The 21,498-nt window shown below is 45.5% G+C and overlaps 1 protein-coding gene across 1 annotated transcript; it reads right to left on the bottom strand.

The window, feature by feature from the left end:
* Window positions 1–735: 735 nt before the first annotated feature.
* Window positions 736–12,441, bottom strand: LOC135383458 (uncharacterized). Its single transcript, XM_064612898.1, has 10 exons — window positions 12,297–12,441; window positions 11,948–11,994; window positions 8,538–8,576; window positions 7,246–7,281; window positions 6,986–7,094; window positions 2,144–2,352; window positions 1,420–1,455; window positions 1,302–1,337; window positions 929–1,094; window positions 736–856 (listed from the first exon to the last, which is right to left on the bottom strand). The coding sequence occupies exons 1-10, from the start codon at window positions 12,385–12,387 to the stop codon at window positions 840–842; spliced, it is 786 nt and encodes a 261-aa protein (XP_064468968.1). The 5' UTR covers window positions 12,388–12,441; the 3' UTR covers window positions 736–839.
* Window positions 12,442–21,498: the final 9,057 nt, after the last annotated feature.

Below are 21,498 nucleotides of genomic sequence, written 5' to 3'. Positions count from 1 at the left end.
TATGCCCATACTTGTACAGTGTACTTGTAGGTAGTATTCGCCATTGAACTCGAAGTAGTTCAGTTTAAGGACAAAGTCCATTAGAGCGAGTATGGTTTGCATGTCTTTTCTGGTGTTTGTTGTAGAAAGGGTATTGCAGAGGGCTGTGATTCCGTCGTTGTGTGGGATGTTAGTATACAGTATACAATTGTATTTGGAGCTGTGAGGCTGTCAAGTCGCCACGGCGCCTTTTTTTCACAGTTCCCGTCACAAGTAAATTATGGAAATAAAGACAGTATTACTACTATTATTAAACGGCACTTATACGTTACGAGATATCAAGCGCACAAGTCGTTAGAACCATAGCAAGAGTACCTCAGTCAGATGCGAAATACCGGAGCAGGCTCCCCATCTTCAACTTTCCCGTAGCGATAAATATCCTCATATTTAGAATTTCGCGCGCTCCAAAGCCGCTTTACTAGGGGCGGGGAAATATATTTATTCCGCCAAAGAATAAAAAAAAGGGGGGAAGCTTGGCTTGGCTTGGCTTTGGTAGTCTCCTCCTTTGGTAGGTAGGCTTCGGTAGGCTAGAGCTGCTGGCGAATCACGGGCCAAAGTGATCCATTTAACGCGCGTCAGGGGATAAGACAAGTTGAAGATCAGACCCCTGGGGACACTCATAGGGGGTGCTCAGCTTTTACTATTCATCTTCATGTCGCATCTACACGCCGATAAAAGGAAGTAACTCTATTCATATAGGCAGTATGAACCATGCAGTTTATTCAGTAGAGCCATTAAAAGGAATCGTAGATGAAGCTCCAGGAGGAAAATAGTGGCTTGGTGGCCGCATCATGTTCAACTTAGCAAGTTTCAGCCGCTAGAAAAGAACCCCCGCCATCTGTTATCTACGACAGTTCACCGTGCACCAGTTATGTGCTGCGTCACTTACGGCAATTTGCGAGCTCGTTAAGGAGTCCAAAAAGCAAGCCTGATAGGTCTTTGAGACCAGCTCCTGAGCCACCTCCAAGCAGTCTGTAGAGGAAGCTGTAAACTTGACAGAGAAGGGTGTTGACGAGACCCCCAAGGCTCTGGGGTGACAAGTTCTTCACGATGCACTAACAAATCGCATCAGTTATTAGTTTTGGTTGTGCCTCTTTTCTACCAGAAATAAAATACGTGGTCTTATAGAAGAAGTGCTTTCGTTCGTTCTTATAGCAGATAAGATAGCAGATTTATGTGCGTATACGCTCGTGCTTTATGAACAAATCAAATTGGGTACTGTCAACTATACACTTAATGTGAGAACTGTGGCATGTACGTACTATCACTCCATCCACAAGTCCGCTCAGGAGCTTAGGCTGCAAAAGTGTGAATAATGTAATCTAGAACATCCTTTAAGGAGGAAGCTCTTAGAGTTAGAGGACCATGAAGGAGTAGTACCTGGTCGGAGCAGAGATTGAGCGTCTTCCCCAGGCACTTGTGGTAGAGAAAAGAACGTCATTAAATCACTCCCATTCAAGAAAATGCACTGCTTTAAATGAATTTGCAATGAACCATCGGCTACCATGGAATTTCTAACGCGCGGCAACTTTATTACTGTAGTCTCAAACGTAAAGTTGAAGCGGACTCAGAAATGGATCACATCTTCTGCTGACTGAAGATCTCTCTTGTCTTCTTTTTTTTTTCTCCTTTTTTTTTTTGTGTAACAGTCAGATGCGATTAACGGCCCTGTCTAAGCAGCAGCCGTTGTAATATAAAAGACGTGCACAACCATTTCTATCTCGTTCAGGGATATTCTATAGTCGCACACAGTTGGCTACTTTTCGATGCTGACACTGAAATAAGGGTACGAGAGATCACCAACACCGGACGGCGGTTTGAACTGTGCAATTCGCTTTACAGTCCTGCTACAGTCAAAATTGAGGATGTTCTTTGTTGATAGGCTGCTGATAGGCAGAGACGAACGGGTATATAACGCGATGAACAACAATTTATTAGGATGCTTATAGTACCACCCGTTGGTTTCACGTGAATTACAACCATTCTCTGACTGTTTTGCTCGTTACAAGAACGTCGATGCAAATGAGCGCGGGGTGTGTAAATGCAGTATTCAACATGCGTCTCGGCTCATATAGCTAGGCACTGATATAAAGGGCGTACTCACGTCACCAGCTTTGAGAGCGCTCGGGAGCGTCAGGTTTACACTGTGCTTGTCACATCTAACGTAGGCGGGAGTAGGAAGAGATTTGCAGAGATCTGTGAGGAGGCGCGCCTCCAATACGTCCGAGCGGCCAAACACGCCGCTAGACAAGCCGTCGACTAACTTTTTAACTCCACATCCGAGACCGGTAAGCTGTGAGAGTAGCTCCTTAACTGCAACGGGAATGAACAGCGTGCTTTTAACCACGTCCCAGTTGATACGCGGTACATTCCACCAATACCATTTGGCAGGCCGACACGTTTCACAATCATCACAGTTCTTAATGTGAGCATGATGCTCTATTATCCATATTACAGCACGAGAATGCAATACAAGCGAAATAATCGAGCAAGTACACTCGAACCGAAAAACGACAAGACTAGCACGACAAAGAATGGAGCCACAGTTGCGCTGGGAATCGGCAAATAGAAGGACACGCTTATGAAAAAAAAGAAAGAAAGACGGAGTAAGTGAGAGAGAGATAGAAATTGTGACGATAGCAAGGCACCATGGGATTCCATTTGTCCAAAAATGCGGAACAAACAGAAAGACCTCATAGATATGGTGCTAAGGGAAAAACAGGTAGACCTGATCACCCCTATTGCACTGGCCACCTGGCCCCCCCTACTGCACTCGACTATCAGTACATTGTGCTGCTTGGGGATAGACAAAGGCACACGCTTTGGCTGGAGGGGAGAGGAGGCAACTAGGCTGGGTGTGCTGTTAGTCTCATTCTCTTGATGCATTTCATGGGTACAGTGGTTGGAAGTTACCACATCATCTCTGTTGTTGTAGTGTGTTCTGTGTCACTTCATTTAGAGATAAGGTCAAACAAGTTTTGATTTTGAATTTCGGGAAGATAACCTACAGTTTATTATTAGCGGTGAAACCGTGAATCTTCTTTCTACTATCCATTCTGCCCTGACTCTTACACCATTAGTTCCTTGTATTTTCTGGCGAAACGTAGCGCAAATCGTATAAACTCACAAGAGAAAATAAAAATAAAGCACATTCTACAGGAAGAGTAAGACCCCTTACCGTATCGTGAGGGCCTCTAATATGGCATAAATACACACGAGCTAGTGGAGGACCTCCATACATAAAAAGTCACAATCTCGCAGCTCGGTGCTCAACCAAATCCTCCATACCGATGCTCCCAGCACCAGTCTCATCGGGTGACAAACGCGGTGCTGCTCTCAACGCCAGTGACTGAATGAAAAAAATGTTCGCGCACTGCTGAAGCTCTCCTTTAAACCATGTTTTACTATGAATGGATGATGCTTTGGAAAAGAAAAACAGAACGGTGAAGGACAGTGTGCCACCAAGGAGCACTGACTCCAGCAGCAGGGTATCCATGAAGCCTGAAAGTAAACCTAGCCAGACTGATTCCACATTTAACTGAATGATATATGTGTGCAACGTTTTAATATTACCGTTACCGTGGAAAGTTGCCAAAGGAATGGTTATTATGCAGGAGCGGGTACTTTAGTTCGTACTATTCTTCTCGCGGCATTTTCGATATGTTTACCGCGGAATGCTTGGTGCCCTTCATAACACAGGTTGCGCAGAAGAAGGCTCCGTATGAGTAACTTGTAAAATAGTGTATGCCTCGCGATCTATGCAGAAGTAAGGTGTTGCAGGATATCTTCTCTGCTTTTCCAGTTTCTGTTGTTGTTTTTTCAATTCCGTATTATAAATTACTAAATAACAAATTACTAAATTATAAATTACCTTATACTACAGCTTTTTCCAGCGTTATTAATCCTCTTGTCCTTAATCCTTACACCATGACATTTAATCCATTTGCCATCGGAATTAATCCTCTTTTCATTATTTTTAATCCTCATTTCACATAACTTAATCCACTTCTCACGCAATTTAATCCATTCACATCCAATACATCCAAGCGACTATGTGTGGTCTACATGACTTTTTTTTTGTGTATTTTGGGACAATTCCCATGTGTACGCATATTGCACATGCTTTTCACTAATGTTCTGGGTTTCTGTACCATAACGGGATACTGTGGGACTGTCAGTCTGGATTGCGGTGTTGCGGGACTATTCCCATGTCTACGAGTATTACCCATGGTTTTCATTAAAAACGTAGGTTTCTGCATTGTGATGGGGTACTGTGGGACTCTGTATATGGATTACGATATTGTGCGACTATTTCCATGTCTACAGATATTACATATGCTTTTATTAAAAACATGGGTTTCTGCATTGTTATGGGGTACTGTGGGACTGTGTATATGGATTACGATATTGTGGGACTATTTCCATGTGTACGGATATTGCCCATGCTTTTCATTAGATATGCGGCTTTCTGCACCGTAATGGGATACTGTGGAACTGTGCATCTTCATTACGATATTGTGAGACTATTTCCATGTCTATGGGTATTACCTATGTTTTTAATTCAAAATGCAGGTTTCTGGAGTATAACAGGATACCGTGGGATTGTCTATCTAGTTTAACATATTGTGGAACTATTCCCATGTGTGCGGGTATTACCCCTGCTGTTCATTAAATATGTGGCTTTCTGCACTGAAATGGGATACTGTGGGACTGGCAATCTTGATTACGATATCCTGGGACAATAAGCATGTCTACAGGCATACCCCGTGCTTTTCATTAAAAACACGGGTTTTTGCACTAATGGGATACTGCGGGCCTGTCAATCTTGATTATGGTATTTTGAGACAATTCCCATGTCTACGAGTATTGCACATGCTATTCATTAATAATGCGGGTTTCTGCACCATAATGGGATACTGTGGGACGGTCAATCTGGATTGTGGTATATGGGGTTATTCCCATGTCTACGGATTTTACCCATGGTTTTCATTAAAAATACGGGTTTCTGTTCCGTAATGGGATACAGTGAGACTGTCAACGTTGCTTATGATATTGTGGGGCTATTCCCATGTGTGCGGTTATTACCTATGCTTTTCATTAAATATGTGGGTTTCTGCACCCTAATGGGATACTGTGGGATACGATCTTGATTACGATATGCTGGGACTATATGCATGTCTACGGGTATTCCACTTCTTTTCCATTAAAAACGTGGTTATTTGCACTGTAATGGCATACTGCGGGTCTGTCAATCTGGATTACGATATTGTGGGACAATTTCCGTGTCCATGGGTATTACCCATGCTTATTCAAAAGGCAGGTTTCTGCAGTATAACGGGATACTGTGGGATTTTCTATCTGGTTCAGGATATTGTGGGACTATTCCATTGTGCGCGGGTATTACCCATGCTTTTCATTAAATATGTGTGTTTCTGTACTGTAATGGGATACTGTGGGACTGGCAATCTTGATTACGATATTCTCGGCCTATTAGCATGTCTATGGGTATTCCCTGTGCTTTTCATTAAAAACGTGGGTTTTTGCGCTGTAATAGGATTCTGTGGGTCTGTCAATTTGGATCACGATAGTGTGGGATTATTTCCATGCCTACGTGTATTACACATGCTTTTAATTCAAAATGAGTGTTTGCACTGTAATGGGAAGCTATGGGACTGTCAATCTGGATCAAGTATTTCATTACAGTGCGAAAATTCGCATAATTAATGGAAAGCGTCGGTAATACCCGCACACATGGGAGTAGACCCACAATATCCTAAACCGGATAGACAGTCCCACAGTATCCCGTTATATTGCAGAAACCTGCATTTTGAATGAAAAGCATGGGTAAAACCCATAGGCACTGAAATAGTAAAATAATATCGTAATCCAGATTGACAGACCCGCAGTACCCCTTAACCGTGCAAAGAACCGCGGCTTTAATTGAAAGCAACGGGAATATCAATAGACATGCATATAGTCCCAGGACATCGTAATCAAGATCGACAGTTCCACAGTATCCCATTAAGGTGCAGAAACCCGCATATTTAATGAAAAGCATGGGTAATACCCGCACACATGTGAATAGCCCCACAATATTGCAAGCAAGGCTGACGGACACTGTATCCAATTACGGTACAGAACCCCCTATTTTAAACCAAAACCATGGGTAAAATACGTAGACCTCGGAATAGTCCCACGATAGCACAATCCAGATTGACCGTCCCAAAGTATCCCATTATGGTGCAGTAACCCGCATTATTAATGAAAAGCATGTGCAATACCCGTAGACATTTCCCGTAGATTTCCTGGGTGACTCTGTGCTCCTGGACTGCCTCTGAGCGATCGTGTACTCATGCTCCCCTGCTGCCCATGTGCCGCTTGCGTCTTTCTCCTTTTCTGTTTCTGTTTTTTTTTTCTCTCTTTCTTTTTCTTTCTTTCTTGTTTTTTTACAAGGAATAGCAAGTCGACTTCTGCCTGGCTGACCTTTCCTTTTTACCTGCCTCTTTTTTTTCGTAATAAACATATCCCCCCCCCCCCCCATAGACATGGGAATTGTCTCAAAATACCGTAATCCAGATTGACAGTCTCACAGTATCCCATTATGATGCAGAAACCCACAATATTAGTGAAAAGCATGTGCAATATGCGTACACATGGGAATTGTCCCAGATTACACAAAAATGTCACGTAGCCCACACATAGTCACTTGGATTAAATTGCGTGAGAAACAGATTACATTATGTGAAAGGAGGATTAAAAATAATGAAACGAGAATTAATTCCGATGGCAAATTGATTAAATGTCATGGTATAAGGATTAAAATGAACGACAACGGGATTAATAACGGCGGAAAAAGCTGTAGATCTTAGTCAAAATATCTGCATTGCCTCCTATGAGTATATGTCGAACTGATCTTTTTTGTCAACCAACGTGAGACTAAAGATACCTCCCAGTTTGTCCAGCAGTGCGGCAACGATGTTGAGTACGGAGGATACGACGTCACTGAGGGTTAATTCCCCGTTTTCCAAGAGGTAGAGTAGCCCTTGCAGCACGCACTGAAAGCAAAGAACAGGCAACGACAATCTACTAGTCGTGTCCTACTGCCTAGTGTCTTTTCAGTAGCTTCTGTTGTTTAGATATCAGGCGTAACCAGCATGCGCAGTAAGGATGTGTAAAGATGTGTAATCATATGTGAAGATTACCCACCTTCAGGAGTAGAAGAACTTGGTTGATGATGCCGTCCTGTAATAGGCGTCAGTTTAACGTACGTTCAACAGAAATACATTAACTACAACATTTGGGATTTCAACCAACAAATCAATCAACCAAGGCGTAGATGAATACAACCTCGTCAAGCACACACACAGGATTTCGTTTGCTGGTGTGCACGCTTGGTTGTGTATTATGCGGACATTTATGAACTCCCGCCTCCTAGCCGCATCCTAGGCTATATTCGCTGACAACAGCAGCTCAGCAGCAGGTCAGCGCGAAATATACCTGTCGTCTGCATCATTGATTGAGTACTTCTGCTGGGGTCTGCTGGTTGGCGAGCAGCCAGCTGGAGAGGCGAATACCCTCTTCGATCCAGGAATTGGCGCGTTGCCAATCGCAAATGTCGCAAGTCACGTGCAAGTACGAGACGTAAACATTGTGGGGGGAACTATTATTGCGAAAACTAGATTTCCATACATGGGATGCACTACGTTGGAACTGTGCTCTGTTTGGGCACTGTGTTTGTTTGCGCGTGTGTCGTTCTGTGCATCTCTATTCAGACTTAGTTCCTTCGTAATTTGCAGACTTCTTAACCTGCATATTCTTTTGAAGCGAAAAACAGCGTTTGTCTGTGGGGGCTAGACGTATTTATAGGAGACACAGAATAGTTTCTTGTCATTATTGGAAGACGAGCGCACGTGAGAGCACCGTTATGCCACAGAACGTAATTCAATTTGATTTGCCTCCCCCCCCCCCTCCCACCACCACCACCACCACCACACAACTCCTGCAACCACAAAATAGTTTAGGCATGGTTGCGTTGAATCGTTTTGGGGGAGTCATTTCATCCCATGTCATCACCACTTTTCCATCATTTATTGTTGTTGTTAGTTTGGACGACTGCATAGTAGCGTTGCCACCAGGCCGGTATTATACCGGCACGGCCGGTTATTTGCTCGATCTGCCGGTTGCCCGTAAAAAGGCTTTTCAAAGTAAGTGGCAGTCGAATCCGGTTGCTCAATGCGATCCAGTGTAGCGTTCATGCCTGTTTATAGCAATTTCTAACACCAATGGTCTAGCCACACAGGAACATATGTTTCTTCGTGTTATCTTGAGCTCTCTATCTCTCTCTCTCGTTTTCTGTGTGTGCTCTTCCATCCCTAAACCACTTCCCTTTCCCGCGAGTTTTTCCTCCTTTCCCTCTATTCCACCTCATCTCCCTCAGCCGGTATTTTTCACTACGAAGGGTGGCAAGCCTACTGCATAGACGGCAGGCGCTGACTCACCGAACTGCTGACGCACGTGTTGAACTTGCCAGCGAGACACTGCAGAAAGAGATGACATATTATAACATCTCATAATAGAGCTGTGGCGAATATAAAAGAAAGAAGCAACAGCTAACTGATGTAAAAAATCTGCAAATACAAAAAGGGATAGAGACGTAAAACTACACGAATATGATTACATTTTCTCTAGACGACTGTTGGGTTCGGCTAGATGATAACGAAGTCCAGACACACCAAGATTGTCGTGGCCGGTTATTTATTCAGAATCATAAGCACGGGGAGGGAGTGTTGCAAAACGTGAGGGGAGTGGCGAATGCCGTTCAATTACCTTGCAACATGATTATATATAATTTCTGAAACTTATTGACGAAAAATGGCACTTCGTAAAAATTGTGGTATTCATTTGACGTAAGTATGCAGCTGGGAGTTGTGACCCTTCAAGATATAGTCTGCTGTTGACATATCAGATCGTATATTTTGTTGGTGGAAAGGGCAGTACAGTTCCTACTTTACCACGTTTCTGCGTCACTTTGCGTGAAATTGTATGGTGTAATCTAGTACCGGTATCGCAAAGTGGTGGAAACCATGCAATTTGAAATTCCCGAGCGTAGAGACGTATGCGCGGCTTCATGGGAGAACTGTAACGCTGCGATGGCGTTCCTAGACATCGAGCGGCCAGGCTAGGCCAACACCACCTATATAGAGAAAACTGCTTACTCGTCGACGTGGCGTAACAAATAAGAGCTAGCCAATTATGATCGTGTTTTAAATGGCAGGAGCCAAACACGAACGTGCTTTGGACCCATAGTTTACTCAAGAGTGGTTTTCTGCAAAGCGTGTTGCATTTTTAGTCTCTAGGCTCAAATTTGCGGAGTTTGCTGCAATCATTTGCGAGTCCTTGAATTCGTAGGACGGCGAAATCAGGTGGCAGACGAATTCTGACTTTATGTGTCCACGCTGCGAAGGCGGGAAAGAGGCATTTAGCATGTGTTCTGTACCTATGTGGCGTGGCTAGATGAGGCAGCGGCAGTGGCATTCTGTTGTCAGGCATCTTCGCCTTCGGTTCGTGCTGAGGCGAGTACGCGAGGAGGAAAACCGCTTGCTTCCACGTGACCCTCAACGTTAACGTCATGCAACGTCACCGGAGCGGATGAGAGGCTCTCTGGTTTTCTCATCCCAGAGCGTGTACCTTCCTGGCAGACTTGTACAGTAACTTTAGTAAAGTATATAAGTTACGTCTCTTAAATATTTGTGCTGGTAACCTGATATCTTGCAAATACTTTCAGAAGGTAGTTAATCCAACCATGCCGACAGTAAATTCTGTAAATTTTGTAGAACGCATTCGCATCTGTAGAGTGCCTGTTGAGTATTAAGGATAGCTACCATTAGCTAGTGTCGTTTATAATACGCGGCAGGCTATCGGATAGTAATGTCTTTCGAGCACAAGAGGCTTTTGGTAACGCAATTTTGATCTTCACGCTCTTCATATTTATTTGATAGCGAATTCCAACTGTGACGTCAAATGATCTTGAAAGTAACGAGTTACTCTTCAGAGTGTTGATTACTTTATCTTAAATACCTCGCATGATTGGGTATTTAGACCTTTTCTCAGTTACATTTTTGCTCGGTACTCCGTAACTTAACTTAAATACGTTTTGTGATTACCTTGTACAAGCCTGCTCCATGGCTCTTGCGGTAAAATACGCATAATTTTTAAAAATACAACGATTCCGAGCGGCAGGACTTATAGGGGATTCGTTTAGAGACACACGTTCTTGCCACATAAGTACATTTATTTTAATTAGATTACGGGAGCGAACAATCCCTTCAAATGTTCTATTCTTATACTCATACGTATGTTTCGTTGCTTCAGCTACAACTACGCCACTCTGGTTGAACTGCGCTGTTTATGCACATGCTTAAATGAGTGGTTCCTAAAAAGTTTCATTCCGAGTCACTGTGGTAGGCGCGCATTCTTATCGTCTTTCCCACCAACTGTATACTTGTATAGTGCATCGTTAGAGAAGACTCGCAAGACCTTGGACTGTTCCTGAGAGAACGACGACTTTGTTCCCTCTTCAGTCTCATCCCATTTACTCCTTCTGCGGAGTTCGTTTTTTTCTTTTTTTTCACTCTTGCTTCTGTGTGACCGCTCGTTTGGTTACACTGAGTCTTTTGGGACCCTTTTCGCTTGTGGTGAGTTAGGGGAGCGTCTTCGCTAGAGCAAGAGCGTGGCATATGCTGTTCAGGAACGCAGTAAAATACTCAAACTAAAGTAATTTAAACCACAAGCCTCGATGGCCAAGTGCAGTTAGCATTTGTATGCACTATGTGGTGGCCATGTGCCCTATGTGGTGCTCTATGTGACCAAAATTTGCCGCAAGCGATTGACATATAAACTCACCGCACTTAAAACGCTTTTGGCACCAATGCGAATTTTCTTGCTATATAGTTGAGTTTCTTTAGCAGCGTTGACCGTGAGCGTCGTGAGTGTGCGCAAGGGAAGTAGCCATATGCATTCGTACGTGCCACATCAGGAGCGTTTCATTTTTATATTTGTAATTCCGTGTTAGCGCCGCGAAACAACTGTGGCTATGAGCGGCGTACAGACGTGGACAGATGGAGAGAGGACAGTAGGAAGGAGTGGGTGACAGGGGGGCTAGTATGCGTCCCGGGCCGACTGCAGGGAGAACTGTGCCGACATTCGTCAGGAAAGTCATCGGAAAACCCAGGGAAAACCTCAGACAGCACAGCCGGTGGTAGAATTCGAACCCACCACCTCCCAGTCCCGGCGTGAAAATCCTAACCACTATGCCGTGGGAGCTGATGAGCGTTTTATATTTTTAAGCGTTGTGTGGATCTGTGTATAGCATAATATCGCATCTATATTACTGCCTATCGTTATAGATATCTCCGACCTCACCGCCTGCCGATTTGGGATTCGTATGTTTATTAAACTAGGAGGGTGTTCAAGAAAAAAAAAATATTAAGAATTATTATTGGTAAGGTGTACACTACAAATCCCAAGCGGAATCAGGCTCGGCTGAGGGCGGCGTAAATTTGGTTGGGGATGAACAGGTTGCTCAGGCACGCTTTCCTCCGCGAGGCACGTTAAATACGGTGTGCAGAGAACTCTCATGTGATCGACGTTAACCCACATACCCGCCATAGTTGTTAAGCTAATAGTCATTTTGTAACATAATAAAGACAATCAAATATCAAAATTCGAACGAACGCATATAGACAATGGCGGAACACTTCTTATGCTGGTTTTGATCATGTAGCGTTCACATTTTATTTTATTTTGTTTTGTGATGGGTTTCAGCCATTTCACTAAGCCATGAAGATGATCATTGCAATCAATTCACGTTAAAAACTAAGAAAAGTGCACATAACAGTCTCCAACTTACCGTTCCTAGTCCGAACACGTTTGGAATGACAACCTTAATGCAGGAGGCTGTAATGAAAACGTGTATTAGTAAATCTGTAAAGTCGATGTGTACCGAACTAAATAAATGAAATAATAGACGGAAGTAGACTATCCCGCGGCTTCTAAACTGAAATACTGCTGAGAGCCTGAAGTATAGAACACCGCTGCTAAAAGCTGGATTCAACAACAGGTCACTTCATTCGCGAGTAGCTATATATGTAACATAACGAAGTTTTGTACACATGGACAAACATACAAAACTGCTCCCAATTAGTTTAAACCCTAGTTTACGTCATAGCAAAAAACTGGTGGTGGTGGCGGCTGCTCACTGTCATTCGTCGGACGAGGATCACAGCATTCGCCGTACGGCAATGCGTACAGAGCTGCGACGAGGCCCGCTACGAAATAGATAAGACCCATAGCGACTTGAACAGCTTCAACTTGGGCGACTTGGTTGCTCTGGTTCAAGATGTGTTTGACCACGTAACATTTCGCCCTTAAATATACAGGGGCCCGACGGGAAAAGGTAAGGGCAATTCCTATACACCTGTACAGGTGCAAGGATGATTTATTGGAGCAATATTTCTTGCAACACCAAAGAATAGCTGCCTGTGACAACTTAGTCGATTACACTAGCGTGAATTATCTCCTTCAATGACATTACGTGATAATTTGATTCCAGCCGACAGGCGCCGAGAAGCCTTAACCAGGATGCGCAGCCCTCGTCAGTGCAACGTGATGATTTACCTTCATTACATGTGGTGTCGCTCTGAATAATGTGTCTGGAATGGAACGAGTTGTATCTGCTCTGGATGCTGCATTGTTGTTGTTAAATGAATATCCGTCTGATGAGGAAATGCCGACAAACTGCGAACGCAATGCAATTCAATTAAATTGAGCCACGTGCACATGGCGCTCCGTCGCTTCGTCGCCGCGCTGTTGTCTACGTGCGTGCACATATGTTGTTCCCAAGGTTACATGTTCAGGGTGACCTGTAGAAAACAGCCTACGTCAGTCTTAACACGAAGGTAGCCTCGGGCATAACGAGATTTCTTTGATCAAAGTGACGCGATGATTCGATTACTGAGATTTTTAGCATGGTGAACTGTACCTAACTGAGAACTGGTGAACCTAAATGAGATTTACTGTTGTAAGTTTGTATCTCCCGCCCTCTATTACCTTGTCACAGCAGAGCATACGGGACATAATTCTTGGGCTACCACCGCCGTTCCTGGTAGTGGGGGACATCAATGCGCACCATCCACGGTGGGGAAGTGCACGTACAGACAGGAGGGGAAAAAGATGGGTTGACGTCATCGACGAAATGGACCTGTGTCTGCTCAATGATGGTTCGCCAACGTTCCTGCGTAGAGATTTCTCAACTGACGTCCTGGACGTGTCCATCTGCTCAAAAGATGTTTCCAGGAGTCTCTCGTGGTCGACTGATGCCGATGGGAAAGGAAGTGACCATTTGCTCATCTACATTTCATGCGACAGGTATACTGGCCAACCCAGGACCAAATTTGTTAGGTTAATTAACTGGAAGGACTTTCGAACGCCTTGTACAGAAATGGCGCAGCCGAACATGTCAGCAGAGCAGCTAACCGAAACGCTGACTACTTCTCTTCGATGCTGTTCGCGAACCGTAAAGGTCGCGACAGGACATATGGGAACAAATCCTCGCGTGGACGAACTACGAGCGCAAAGGCGGAGAGCTGAACAAAAGGCTAGACGATCGGGGCTGCTTCAAGACATTATAGAAGCCCGGCATGCTGCCAGGGTAGTACAGAAGGAACTAAAGAATGTTGACAGAGAGCGCTGGCGTCAATTCTGTGCAACGCTGTCGCCTTTTACTCGCGCTGCTAGAGTGTGGAGCGTGGCCCGGAGTCTGAGAGAGACCTTCCCGCCCAAAAATACTTTGGGAGTGCCAGCGCTGTCTTTCATGCGGTCCGAGAACTCTGTTGCGCTGGACTTCTGCAAGATTGTATCCGCAAATCCGCGAGCTTCAAACACTGACGTATTCCGCGTTTCCACTTCCGAGATACAGGAGGCAATCTCACGAAGAGAACCAGTGGTGAACGAACAGATGGATATGGACTTCACATTGGGTGAATTCAATGCCACGGTGTGCCCTTCACGAGTACAATCGACGCCAGGTGGAGATGGAATATCCTATCGAGCCATCCGAAACCTTAGCGACGGCTGTGTTTCTGTGTGATCTATGTCTTCAATACATCATGGAGAAGCGGTGAAGTGCCGCAGTCTTGGAAAGATGCCGTAGTAGTCCCGTTGTTAAAGCCTGGAAAGCATCCATCTGACCTGTCATCCTTTCGTCCAGTTAGCCTGACGGTCTTGGTAAAGTCTTGGAGCGAATGATCTTGCGTAGACTGGAGTGGTGGCTTGAGGGTCATCGTACCTTCCCCGAAGAGATGGCAGGCTTCCGTCGGAATCGTAGCTCGATAGACCTGTTCTCGATCTCGTCACCACCGTCGAGCAAGCGAGGAGCTAGAAGAAAATAATCATGGCAGTGTTCCTGGACGTCAAGAGAGCCTACGACACCGTCAGTCATGCCAACGTTCTGCATCTATTGTTGGAAGCAGGCGTTCCCGACAGAATGTTCTTGTGGCTGGCTGATTTTTTGCGCCACAGAACACTCTCTGGTCGCAGAAAAGAAGGAGTCACTTCGAAAGTTGTCTTGACTCAGGGCGTAGCACAAGGCAGCGTTTTAAGTCCTATCCTTTTCAACCTTGTAATGGCAGGCCTAAAGTCCTGTATCACCCCTAAAGTCAATATATCTATCTATGCTGATGACGTCTGCATTTGGACTGTTGGGAAATCGAGGCCTGCAATCCTACGCCGTCTTCAGCATTCCCTGGATAACATCTTGCGGTACCTAACGGAGGCAGGCATGGATATATCAACTGATAAAACAGCAGCCATGGCTTTTACTCGGAAGCATATGCATCGGTATCAGCTCTTCCTTGGCGATACGCCTCTTAGGCAGGTAGCACACCATAGATTCCTAGGTGTCATCCTAGACTCCAACTTATCCTGGAAGAAATACATCGATCACCTGGACACAAAGGCACACCGGTGGATTTCCGTCATTCGCCACTTTGCTGGGCCGAAGTGGGGACTGAATGAGAAGTCTCTTCTGACCATCCACAAAGCCCTAGTCCGAGGGACTCTGCTATATAGCCTACCAGTCTTGCATGGAATTTCACAGACGCAAGAACAACGACTGCGGTGTATTCTAGCACGGAGCTTAAGGGTATGTCTTGGCGTCCCGAGAGCTGCGGAAACGCGGATGGTGATAGCAGAAGCCCGCGAAATACCCATTGAAGTCTTACGGCAGAGGGAGACCATTCGCCATTACTTGCGCCTCAGAGCACACCACCGCCGCCATCCACTAATAGCAAAAGTTTGTCGCCGGAAGCAATGTAACGTATACAACTGTTTCATGGAAGTGAAACCTAAGGTTCCCCCGCTTTCTGCAAGATCAGTGGTGTCCACGACGCCTCCGTGGTCGCTTCCAGTACCATCGATCGCATTGTCAATTCCTGGTCTTAATGTCAAACGAAACCAAGTGCCTACATCAGTTCTGAAACAGCTTGCAGCGGATATGATGTACAGTCGATATTCGGACCACACTGCAGTTTTCACTGACGGATCCTCCAGTCATGAATGTTCATCGTCTGCATTTGTTATCCCAACTGACGGTGTTTCACATGGATACCGTCTCTCACACCGCACATCATCAACGTCGGCTGAGTTATATGCTATCCTGTTGTTTCTACGTAAGACGTCCTGTGACGATCCGCGGGCCTGGGTCATCTACTCAGATTCAAAGGCAGCTCTTCAATGTATAACAAACATGGGAATACGTGGATCGCTCGCCCCAGTTGTCACTGATATCCTCCATCAGGTTCAGCGTGTAAGCGATCACGGTCATCATATATCCCTGCAGTGGGTCCCGGGTCACTGTGGTTTGAGCGGAAACGACGAAGCCGACAGAGCGGCAACGGCTGCCCAACAGTCTCGGACTGTTGTACCAACGGTGTTATCAGGAGGAGACAGGAGATCACTTCTGAATGAGCTCATCCAGCCACTAGCTCGCCAGCAGTGGAGTCGGGACATCACTGACAGGTCTCTCATGTATTCGGTGGATCCCACTATGTCCTTCTCAGTTCCTGACCGTTTACCACGCTATTTTACGTCCCTCCTGCACAGGCTTCGTCTCAACGTAGCCTTCACTCCCCAATTCAAGTGCCGAATCGGATACTGTGACAGCTGCGTATGCTCCAAATGTGGCGTCGTAGCGAAAATTGAGCACGTCCTAATAGAATGTCAGCTCTGCGAAACAGAGAGGCGGCAACTCTGTGCTCAGCTGAGTGGTGCTAGCCGACAGACGTTCAACCTGGCTGCAATTCTTGGCCCATGTCAGAGCCATGTCCAACACCGTCGAGGACTTCTGATGTTCTTGGAGTTCCTCTTGGCTACCGGCTTGCTCCAGACGCTGTAGGGTCCTCCCCTGCATCTCAAGGACCATTGGCGCTTCTTTCATGTGCTTCTTCCTTTTGTGTGACGTAGCGTTGCGCAACCAGAGGACGGGAGTTCAAGTGTTGTACTTGCACATAACTTCATTTTCATATTTCACATCTCACGCTTCTCGTGTAATGGGGGGTAGTGTACTGCTCTGAAGCGGTGAATCACCCCAGGCCTTAGTCATGATTTAGTTGTTGTTGTTGTTGCTAAATGAGATGGCAGCGACGCGTGTTTCCTTTTTATGGCATTGCTAGTGTTATTCATAAGTATAAAGTTAAAAAAAAGTTCCTGTCATCATCGTTATTGCTTCCCCTTGCGACACATTACCAATAAACCTCAGTTTGACACTTGCCAGCATCCAGAATAGTAGCAAGCAATAGTATCAAGGACTTTGGAGTGAAGACGATTGATCAGTTGTGTGAGCCAAGAGTCTTGACAAGGTTACCTCGATCCCCGTTTATCCACCTAACTATTGAGAGGCTGAACAATGTTGTCAAAAAAGGTAGCGGTTCCGATTAAGCGTCGGCCTTATGCAGGTGAAGAAAGCTGGTACAAGGCCTCTACACATATACGAAACGTACTTTTTTCTTGTTCCTAGTGTAGTAATCATCATCAGCGTGCTACAACCTCGAATACCAATACGTCGAGCAACGAGCAATGCACTCTCTATAATGGTGGCGTAGTGGAGGTGATACGATGTTCGAAGAGGGAGAGGAGTGTGGTATCCTGATGTTTCAATGATGTTTCAAGCAATTTTACTCAATTTGTCTTGTATTGATGACCATCAATTTCAGCCGCGCTTCTGTCTCTTCTGTTGTAATAACGTGAGTGATGTAGATAAGCAAAAAGTTATCCATGAGAAAAAAGTGTAGACTTCTTCATGAGGAAACAGTCCGCTTATAACGATCACCTGGTGCCCTCGGGACACAACCCTCTTATAACGATACACAAACCATGTTGCACGATTCCAGTTCTGTTTTTTCCCATACCTATTTTAAACAGTATTTCCACTATTATTGTTGCTTTGTTTATTATTCTCAACGTTAGCTTCTGAAATGACACTAATTGGGTTTGCATCAAACGCAAAGTAGAAGCGATGTATTGACCAAAGGTGACCCCATCGATGTTTGAAATACTCCGAGTTCACGAAACACAGATTAGAAGATTAGTGTCCGGGGTGCTAGAAGCAGGTTTAAAGTCGAAGTTGATTAGATGCCATGTTATCATCACTATGGATTCGGGCCTTCGCTGTTTCAGTCCAGTGCTGTAGCCGTCCACTGGGCCTTGTGATACATATCTTCCGTGCTGTGGACGACGGCTATCTCATGATTGGTGTTGAATCATTCATCGTTCATTTAGGGCAGGGGACGCAATCCAAAATCGAGTCGCCGGCTACACTGAACCCCCCTCACACACACAGACAGGACTCATTAATTCAGGAACAGGAATCATTCGGAACAATAATTCTGACGAGCTCTCTGGGTACATACAAAACAGAACATTCTTCATACGAACATATAGTGGCAATACAGACAACTGCCACACTCGTTGCACATAGGGCTAGCCTCACAGCCTAGCTGGTATCGATAGGACGGAGTGAAGGCCACATTCAGACGTAGCCTGTGGATGAGTGACTTCAGAGGACGAGGAAGCTTTGCAGGCAGTCGGTATGACAGCGTTGGGTCTACATTCCCCAAAGAGGACATAGTTGGAATGTCGTGTTGCCACTGTAGGGTAGACCAGGAATCGGACAAATGCCTGAGGAGGGATCTTCTGTCTCCTCTCGAGAGTATAATGGGCATAGAAGGTCGTTGTTGGTGTGCAGCGGCAGCGCCAGCGTCGGCCTCGTGGTTCCCAGTTATTCCGCAATGCCCTGGAACCCACTGAAAGGCAACGTAGTGGGAGCGATCTTGTAGGGACTTCAGGGCGCACAGGATGTCTATCACCACTGAGGCAAGGGAACCGCGGATGCCCATGTTTTTAATGCACAGGAGAGCTGCTTTGGAGTCTGTGGTATCCCTGCCATTTTGCCGAGGGGCGCACGATGGAGCATATACCGACGATATTTGCATTTGGTCATCCGGTAAGAAGTGGCCAACACTCCAACGAAGTCTGCAGGACGCTGTCGATACGCTTTTCATGCACCCAACGCAAAGGAGTATGGACATCTATAGAACAAATACTGCCTTCCTACATTTCAGTCGTAAACTTCCGCCACACTTCATTCTGAACTTGAACACAGAGGCCTTAGCAAGAGTTTCCCATTACTGGTTTCTGGAGGTTGTACTCGACCGTTCTCTGTTCTGGAATGCCGAAGTGAAACAGCTCAAACAATGGGTAGATTCAAGTACCAACGGTTTAAGATATCTTTCGGGGTGCGACGGGGCACGACATGCCACTTCATGTTTGCTCTTCGTTCCTCTCTGGTGCAGCAAATGCTTGCATATAACGTCCCAGCAAACCAGATACATCCAGCAAATATCCGTAAGATATCTCGCCCGGGACGTTTGGATATCCAGTGGAGTTTGGCACAGATCCGTTTTACATCCATGTGATATCCCAGCGACTAGCATTTCTGCCATGTTTGTAGATCCACTGAAAGTCCCTGCGACGTATGTCACGGATATTTGGATATATACAGGAGGTTACGAATATCGTACATATTTTGCTTTTAACAATTTTGTGCATCACATATTTAGTGTTTGTAGAGTGCGTAGAGACCACTGCAACTGTGTACCAGCAAATAGTATTTATTGTGTGTTTTAACCCATTTGATACTATTGGGAACAAAACATTACCTTAGCCTAACAGGATTCATCACAGTACAGCAACACCGTGGGACACGCCAGCATAAGTGCCGAACTCTGCCCGCCTCACTTGGACCACTTGGGAAAACCCGCAGTAACCTCTATTTGCGAGCTGGATGGAACATATACTGAAATACAAATCGTTACACACACGTTCGTTAGGGGTAGCGTGGCATAAACCATTTGTAACGGTGACGAGGATGTATCTTCGCAATTCCTGTGTTTCTGCATCAACCCACAGTATACCCAACAACATTTCTGACATCCCTTCCTACCAACTACTCTGTTTTTAATTCAGGTTACCATCTCTATAAGGACAAACAAATATTTCCTGGATCTCCCATAGACATCCCTAGGATCTGCAGGCTGCTTGTCATGGGACATTCAAACATCCAGAGCGCGATATCCTTCCAACATACATGGGACGTCTATTGTTTACTGGAGTAAGCCCAAAACGCAATGAAATTGTGCGATATCCCATAGATATCCTATGGATGTCGAGATATTCGTGACGTTCGCGACCTTGTAGGGATGTCCCAGGGATATTAATGGTTTGCTTGGGTACCTGTCCTTCATGGCGTGTGTCCAACGTCGGGGGTTTCCCTACCACTTGCACTACCAAAAAGAGTTCATCTCTGCCCAGGCGTCCCGCGGACAACCTCCAACCGCACAGCTATTGCTGAAGCTAGGAGCCACCTATATCTGCTTTGCGGGTGACGGAATCCCTCAGGCATTATGCATGTTTGGTGTCTCGAATAGTCAAGCACCCGTTGGCCCGCTGGATTCGTACGCGAACGAGGTCGAGCATTCACCCATTTCTGGCGCCCTACTTTAACGAAATACCTCGGTTCAAGGTTCCGCCTACAGCTCCCATTCCCGATTTGGCGCTGAAACTACCTACTGTGTCACCAGACGTGCCATGTCTCAAGTCAAAGAAGGACACTCCAGGGCCTGATGTAGTACAGCTTGCATGGGATGTGGTTGCTTATAACTCCGAATTCCAGCAGATATTTACAGATGCGTCCACATCACAAGAGTCGTCGATATGCGCATTCGCCATTCCGTCCTCAGGGGAGCACCATGCAATCCGTCTGTTTCACAGGACGTCTTCAACTGGTGCAAAGCTCTACGCCATCGAAGAAGCTCTCCTACACATAGCGTCAGAAGAAACCCTTACAAAAAGTCTTCTGCCCTTCCTATAGAAAGGATACGGACTCCAAGCGACTTAGTACTCAGAAAATGTGAAACAATCCATCTGTTACCCCTGTCGCCTTTCTATTCCCAACTGGAACACATTTTCCTATAGAAAGTCTGCGTGCTATAAGCTCTGCTGTCTTCCTATACAGAAAACAGAAGGACTAAACAGACCCCGTATTCAGAAAGCCTTAAACCTTCGAGCAGGCTTTTTTCATCTTTCTTGGTCCAGCGGATCAAGTCTTCGTATGGAAAGTCTATGTACCATAAATTTCCCCGCTTTCGGTACCGTACACACTCCAAGTGACCTAGTACGCGGAAAGGCTTCACGCATACAGCAGACTAGCTGCCACCCGTCGAAGAAATGGAGCGTACCTTGCTACAGAACGCCTGCAAAACTCAATGCACGCTTACCGCAGAAAATATGCAGTCTCTAAAGCGCCCCAGAACTCACACTGGCTCGAAGCATTCAGCATACTTTTTTGGTCGTCCATGCCTCCAGCAAGCACCCTTCTACGGGGTGTGCATATTATTTTGCAAAAAACAACGCAGTGGGCCTTGCTATATTTTCAGCACTGCATCCGACAAGCTGTTGGTGCGATCTTCCACCCAAAGTATTTATTTGCACATTGTACACAGCAGCATCATGGGGTGCCCTTGTTGAGCTTCTGAAGCATGGCACCGAGGCTTCTTTTCACCAGGTAGTCCGCGCACTTGAATGTAACGCAGGTGTGCTCTGCAATAGAAACAGCGAATGAAGATTAATGCCAGTGATCCACGGAAAGGAATCCACATCTTTTAAGCACGTATTCATGCCTACATAACGGTTTAAACGACATGAATCGTGAAGAGCTGTTCTACTGTTTGCACGTTGTACGTCCCTGGTTAATATCCATATCGCACATACTGTGCGGATAAAGTGGTGTATAGGGGTAATAGGGAGGACGCCGGACAAAAAGGCTTGCGGTGCCTAAGGACTGATTTC

Source organism: Ornithodoros turicata, chromosome 2 (genome assembly GCF_037126465.1).
Source record: "Ornithodoros turicata isolate Travis chromosome 2, ASM3712646v1, whole genome shotgun sequence".
Lineage (NCBI taxonomy): Eukaryota > Metazoa > Arthropoda > Arachnida > Ixodida > Argasidae > Ornithodoros > Ornithodoros turicata.
The sequence above is the reverse complement of the archived record's forward strand: the minus strand, read 5'-3'. Positions and strand labels throughout refer to the sequence as shown.

Coding starts and splice junctions, on each gene's coding strand:
- LOC135383458 (XM_064612898.1), bottom strand. CDS start 12,387: ATGGGTCTTATCTATTTCGTAGCGGGCCTCGTCGCAGCTCTGTACGCA. Junction 7,282..8,537: donor ACACGTGCGTCAGCAGTTCG/GTGAGTCAGCGC, acceptor CGCCTATTACAG/GACGGCATCATCAACCAAGT. Junction 7,095..7,245: donor AAGTTCTTCTACTCCTGAAG/GTGGGTAATCTT, acceptor CTTTGCTTTCAG/TGCGTGCTGCAAGGGCTACT.